At 41.9% G+C, this 7,176-nt stretch overlaps 1 protein-coding gene across 4 annotated transcripts in view; it reads right to left on the bottom strand.

Annotated features, from left to right (window-relative positions):
• The window catches only part of KANSL1L (KAT8 regulatory NSL complex subunit 1 like), an 82,384-nt gene that overhangs the window by 39,240 nt on the left and 35,968 nt on the right, over positions 1 to 7,176 (bottom strand). For all 4 annotated transcript variants that reach the window (XR_006414901.1, XR_006414902.1, XM_044431978.1 and 1 more), the window contains exons 5-7: positions 6,781 to 6,902; positions 6,043 to 6,244; positions 769 to 910 (exon numbers count right to left, since the gene is read on the bottom strand). Coding sequence is in view for 2 of the 4 variants with exons in the window: in XM_044431978.1 (XP_044287913.1) it covers positions 769 to 910; positions 6,043 to 6,244; positions 6,781 to 6,902 (466 nt within the window). In the remaining 2 variants the exon portion in view is untranslated. The remainder of the gene's footprint in view (positions 1 to 768; positions 911 to 6,042; positions 6,245 to 6,780; positions 6,903 to 7,176) is intronic.

Here is a 7,176-nt window from a genome sequence, read left to right as displayed (position 1 = left end):
CTCATGAGAAGGAAGGACTCCCTGGAGAAGAGCCTAATGCTGGGAACGATTGAGGGCAAAAGAAGAAGGGGACGGCAGAGGATGAGGTGGCTGGATGGAGTCACTGGAGCAGTTGGCGTGAGTTTGAGTGGACTCCGGGGGATGGTGGAGGACAGGAAGGCCTGGAGGAATGTTGTCCATGGGGTTGCGATCGGTCGGACATGATTTCGTGACTAACAGCAAAGCAAGCACTTAATTATTCTCCTGCTAAGTATAGAAAGCCCACAAGCCATGTGTGCAGAAGTAATGTGTATGCAAGCCAGCTTTGCTAGTTATACATACACAATAGTTGGACTTGATTCCAGCCAGAAGCCCATGAAAATTACTCAGTTTGTGTTGGACTTAGAGCAGAGAGAAAGTGGACCAGAATCTGAGGAACCAAGCAAAGAAAATCTGATAGATTCCCATCCCAAACCAGATTCCTCCCACAGGTCCACTAGTGTTACATTTGCATTTCCATGGCAAACACGTATTGTACAACTGCTATGTGAACATACTAGGGAGTTTTGCTTGGTCTGGGATTCCCAACTCAGTAACACAGCAGTTTGAAAAGATTATGAACACAGCTGCAGATTCTAGGAAAATGTGAGTCTTCTGCAGTTCTTTGGCAATGATTTTTTACAATAAATAAACTTCTCAAAATATTTTTGATTCAAATTTCTAAGTGCTACAGCATTCCATCAACAAAAACGGTACTCTGTGTACAAATGATAGCAAGGAACCCTCTACCTGATGAAAATGATAAGACCGGATGGAATGAGCTGTCCAATTCTAACATGAGTTGCCTTTGTGTCCTGAACTCACAACCACTCCACATGGAAGCTGGAACCATCTCTTCTGTGTTAAACAAGGCACCTTTCAGTTGCATAGCCTGTAAGAAAGCACACACATTTTGAATTACGATTAAATTCTAAATTAAATTAGGCTAACAAAATGATGCCTCATATTGACAAGGCAGGAGAACTACTGATGAGAGACAGACAGACTGACTCAGGGGTTTGGGTGTGCATCTGAACCCAACTTTACTCCTGAACAGTCATGTAATTGTTGTGACTGAGGAGTAAGGTTGCATAACTTAGGTTGATGAGTCACATCCATTTCTGCAGATGGTTTGTCCAATACATATGTAGGTATTAGTTGTATCAAACAAATACTTTAATAAGTAAGATTAAATAATACAGTAACTTTGTACTATGATTCCCAAAAAATTTTGTTCCAGTTTTGTACTCTGAGCCCAGAAGTTTCAGCTAAGGAAGGGTGGCTTACCTATAACTGGAGTTCTTTATTTGGTCATCTCTGCAGTTTCATTAAAGGAATCTATACCCAGAAAGAGCTAGTTTTGGAAAATTCTAATGCTTTAGTGGTGGACTGGTACTTGTCCTTCCCTCACTTATATGGGAGTCCCATTTAGTGTGCATGCCCTAAATGGCATATGCCTAGAGACATATCCCCTACAGTAGAGAAACCTCCTGAAGAACTGACACCATTAAAACTTTCACAGCCCACATGCTACATTCAACCCTTGTCCAGTGCGGTTACCTACAGGTCCTTTCCAAAATGTGGAAATAAAGTGCCAATCAGTGTTCTCTGCATCTGTTTCCAAAGCTAATGAGCTACCCATTAAGGAGGAGACAGAAACAGCAAGCTCACCAAATCCGATCATTTACCTCCCACTTCCTGCTGATAAGCAGGAACAGCTGAGCAACACTGATTGGACAATGAGAGTGGTAATGATGGGTTTCAATGTGCAAGGAGGGTAAATGTAAAACTTCTTATCTCCACACTCAAGGAGTGGGGGAAGGGCATGAAGGAGGAAGGGAAAGAGCCTAGCCCCTGCCGCCACTGCTTTCAGCTGTGCCCACTGCTGGCATGGGCCTCTCCAACCCACCAGTGCATGCATCACTTGGAAGGGAAAAAATTGCCCACCACAGTTCTAGCCCCATCATTCTTAATTTTATCTATTGGTATGAATTGAGAAAGGTCCTTATTTAAACAAAACCCTCATGTGTACATATGAATAAGCTATCAAAAATAAAACCATGCAAAGAAAGTTATTTGTATCTTCTCTATCAGGGCTTCAAAAATTCATTTGCAAATCAAGTCCAGGGCAATCAGTATATATGAATCTGTGGATCAATCCATCATCTTGTGTATACACAGGGAAAACTATCAAACATACCAGGGAAAGTAACAACCCAAGTAACTTAGTAATTACAAAATAATTTCACCATGGAGAGCACTTGCAGCACACAAAAGGAAAAAATGTACCTGCATGTGATAAACTTGAGGAAAATTCTGGGAACTCTCTCAGAGATGAGTTTTAAAATGAAGTGTATAGTATGCTAATTTGAGGTTACCTTGTGGTTATCAGAAAACACCCTTTTCCAATGGGCAATCACTATCTTGGGGAACAGCATTTAAATACATCTCTTCCATGTGCCACAGCCTCAGTATGTTACTTAGAAAACTTTTTCATATATCATGTTGTGATCATCTTGCCAAATGAGAAATGGACTAATCAAATACTACTGAAATCCTTAATCCTAAATTTTTATTCCTTTGGCTATGTGCATCACACTTAAAGGTTCTTTCAATGCTGTTATTTAAGGGTATTTTGTACCAAAATGAGGTGGAAACATTTTTTCTAAATTTAAGTATTTAGCTCAGTTCAAGTACTTAAGTACTTCATAGCTATTTTATCCTATGTATAGTTTAATACAGCACAAACTAAGACACTATTAAGATTATGAAACTAACTTGGAACTAGGAGGGGGGGTTAAAAATAGCTTTTCAATTTCCTTTAAACTGAGTACAACCAGGTGTGTAAGCTTTTTCAATTAAACACATACACCAAAAACAGACAGTGGATTTATATTGTAACATGTTTCCTCTGAGGCAAGTGTTCTATTAAAAACTTTCTTGTTTCTTTCCCCTTTCCTAGGTTGTTAAATAAAAGCAAATAGAACAATGCATTAATTTGATAGAGCTTTTGAACGAGTATTAGTTTTACGTCTTACTTCTAATAAACTCATATATGAAGAACACATTAAGTTCAGTGAAGATATGTAATTTCATACTTTATATCATGCACTGCAGGAAAAATCCTATTGTGAGTGCACTTCTCCTGGAAGAATTTATATGAGGGAAGACCATAAAATATGTCACCTGCACAGCAGCCAACAAAGTCCCTAGGGGAAAGTACAGGGTAAAAATGCCCCATGGAGTTTTTCAAAGAAAAACAGATATAAAAAGGCAGATTTAATTGCCTGCACTTCTTCTGAGACCAGACACAATGATTTTTGGAGGAACGTTTACTTATTCTGAGCATACTGGAATTTTAATTTAAAAAATTAAAAACAGGACTCCTTAAATAATAAACCATCTTCCTAATTTTTAAGACCTTTTACTATGACTGCGAAAACAGCTGGCAATTAGACAATTCTCTCCTAATGTGGAGAATAATTCCTTGTAGTTTATGTTCCCTTGAGAGTTCCCCTTAATTCTTGATCTATATCACATACCCTTTCCTCTAAGCCAGGGGGATCTCAAACTTTTTAATCAGGGGGCCAGTTCACTGTCCCTCAGACTGTTGGGGGGCTGGACTATAGTTCGAAAACACTATGAATGAATTCCTATGCACACTGTATATTAAAAAATTAATTAAAATTAATTAAAAATTAATTTAAAAAAATAAAAAATGTTTGCTCCACTCCCTTGGGCGGCAGCAGAAGCCCAAGATGAGGTGGGAAAGAGCATGTCCATATATATATATATATATATATATATATATATAGAGAGAGAGAGAGAGAGAGAGAGAGAGAGAGAGAGAGAGAGAGTGTGTGTGTGTGTGTGTGTGTGAGAGAGAGAGAGAGAGAGAGAGAGAGAATGAATATTTGTATGCCGTCCTTTGTGGGAACCTCAGGACGGCTCACACAAATAAAATTCAATACATAACAGTATAACATTAACAAACTAATGACCCACTCTGGCTGCAATTAAAATATAGTACTAAAATTCAATATTAAAACTTGTTAAAATATTGATTAAATAAAAAGGTCTTAACCTGGTGCCGAAAAACATATAATGATGGCACCAGGCGGACCTCTCTGGGGAGCGCATTCCAGACGGGGCGCCACCGCAGAGAAGGCCCTCCTCTGGGTACTCTGTCTCCTAATATCTTTCACAGAGGGTTCCTGGAGGAGGGCTTCTGCTGCCGATCTCAGGGGGTGGGAGGGCAAATAGGGAAAAAGGCATTCCTTTAGGTATCAAGGGACATAGCTACAACACAACCAAGGTATGGTCTTCTGCATAATTGTTGTGAGGTGACGGCTCACAATATAAACAACCCACACTTTCGCAGGCAATAAAACTAAAGCCTTTTATTGCTACTTATCTACAAGATTTATAACGCTACAGATAAGCTCTACCACAATGGTCTTTACAAGGCAGTTGCTAATTCCTTAGTGACGTCCCTCAGGGAACCCAAGTGGGACTAGCTTTCTTCGTCCCACCTTTCCCCCGAGGCGGGACAAAGCTTCCTTCTGCTCCAATCTGCGTAGAGAATGTCTAAGAGTCACTCAGGACAAATCTACCCCGCCTCTTGTGTCTCCTGTGTCATGTCCAGGAGGTTCAACGTCAGGAGGAAGTGGGGCAGCCTGCCCAAGCTCTCCATGAGCAGAACTTACAGTGCCTTTTCCCTCGGGGCCCTCGTGGTCTGACAGAGGCTCGGCTGTTTGCCCAATGGATAAAGGGTCAGGATGAGGGATGGCTATCTGTTCAGCTATTCCCAAGCCAGGTTGTAGAAGGGACATTTGGCCACAGGGTCTCAGGTATAAATCCTCCTGTTCTGATGTTTGATTCTCTCTTTGGGTGTTTGACTTTTCCCTGTGAGGTGCTGCCTCTGTCGGGGCGTCAGGCATGACAATAATGCAGCTGATGACTGCAACTGGCATTTATAAAGAACGAAGCAAAAATACTAAGGATAAATACTTTTAATGCCACTCTTAGTATTTGAAGCAAGGCAGCCCAGAACAATTCCCACAATACACAATGGCTGTATATGGATGCAGAGCTAATACTACCATATACTTAAGTGCAACCTTGCCAAAACTGGTACTGTCCAGATGAGTTGGACTAAAACTTCCATTGGCCATGCTTGTTGGGCATCATGAAATTATAGTCCTCGCCAGCACCCCGGTTCTGAGGGAGTGGGAGGCTGGAGAGGCGAGCACAGGGCAGCTCCCCCGGCCAGGAGAGGGCCGCAGCTGGCCAAGCCGGGTGCCTCCCACTTGCCCACAGAAGGCCATTGCTCCTGTGCCTCTGCCATGGCCTTCTCTGGCCAAGCCGCAGCCACCTCACTGAGCCCAGGGGCAGGCACTCAACGACGGCAGTGGCTTGCCCATGGAAGGCCATCGCTCCTGCGCCTTCACCCTGGCCTTCTCTGGGCAAGCTGCTGCTGCCTTGCCAAGCCTGGGGCAGCCGTTTGACAGCAGCAGTGGCTTGCTCAGAGAAGGCCATGTCTCCTGCGCCCCAGCCATCCAGCGGCTGCCCCCAGGCTCGGCAAGGCGGCTGTAGCTTGGCCCACAGCCTGGGGACATGGCTCACATACTTAAAAATGGATTTAAACAGTTATATTTTTCTTACCTCCCATCCATTTTAGTGTCTTTATCTCTCTCTCTTCTGCTTCCTGCTCCGTATTCCCGCTCTGTATATGTGTGCAATGGGGGGGGGGGGGAGCCAGCGCAAGCGCAGTTGAGCTGTTACAATTTGGTGCATGCGCTGGCTCTGCTCAGTTTCAGAGAATGGCTGTGTCGGCTCAGAGCTTTTGGACTCGCTCGGAGATCATAGTTTGAGGACCCATGCTCTAAGCTGTCTAAGTATTTGGCAGAACTTTTTCTAACAAGGTAACAAAAATTGCTGCACACAGAAGTGCCACTGCCATACATGACAGATGCAATCTTAACACAGTTTCTCAAAGAAACAGAGTAAAAAAAACATTAGCACCTGTTGGTATGAACTGAAAGCAGAGCTCATTTTGTACAGTTTTCTCCTTTGGAAACTGTGAAGTGGTCTAGTCCGAGCAGATGTACTTATCATAGCAACAGCTGATGTTTTCAGCTTCATCTTGTCTTTTCTTCTTTTCTTCAGGTGCTGTTGGTCAATCACCCAACTGGAAGATGACATTTCTTCATTATTCCTCGACTCTCTGAAATGCACCAAGCAATACCCCAGGACATAAACAATATGCACTACAGTCAAACTCTTCACACAGTAATTTTATGTGATTTTTATTTCAAGAGCAGTAATTATACCCAGGATTATATGACAAATATTTATGAGCCCTAAAATTTTTCTCAGTATGTATCTGTTTATAATTGGCCCAACAGCCAAACAATAAGCAACAGGGTATTTGTAGATTGTTCCCCCTCAAACAAGCCATGCCTTCTGGTTCAAATGACGCAATAAGCCTCATCCAGGCACATAATTAGGCTAACAGTGCTCAGTATCCCCCAGTGATTTAAGTAAGTCACTGTAGCTTGTTTGACCATATGAAATGGCCCAGTGAATTCAGCAGGTTTTATTCCCAATTAAGTGAGTGTAGGATTGCAAGCTTAAAGTACTAAAATACTGGGAAACAAGAATTAAAAATATTAAATATCAAAATAGTGCTGTTGTTTTATATTACAATTTCCAAAACAATAAAGCTAAAAAATTATCCTGAAGTACTTGAGAACTACATACCTTCCAGAGATTCCATTTACCAACTCTTTCTGCTTATAAGACTTTGAAAAGAGAGGAGAGGATGTGGGAGACAGGTTAAGAGGAGCAATCAGACTGCTGATTATTTCACTCAGCTGAGCACTCTGCAAGGAACAGTAAAGAAAAGAACAATCCTTCATTTAATACACAGTAAATGTCAGTCTAAAGAACTTGACTGGGTATACCAGTAAAAGAACAGATATATGCCAAATTCATCTCAGATCCTGATCCTACCCCCAAAGCCAAGATAATCCTTCACTGGTTTCACAAAAGCTACCTGAACTCAACAGAAATTGAGTACCTTTCTTTTTTGCATGTGCACATACAACCCCTCAACTCCCCTCACCTTGCCAAAATGCAACTGAGGATCTAAAGCAT

This window comes from Varanus komodoensis, unplaced genomic scaffold (assembly GCF_004798865.1).
Source record: "Varanus komodoensis strain SLA01 unplaced genomic scaffold, ASM479886v1 scaffold23, whole genome shotgun sequence".
NCBI classification, from domain to species: domain Eukaryota; kingdom Metazoa; phylum Chordata; class Lepidosauria; order Squamata; family Varanidae; genus Varanus; species Varanus komodoensis.
This window is presented reverse-complemented; position numbering and strand designations above follow the sequence as displayed.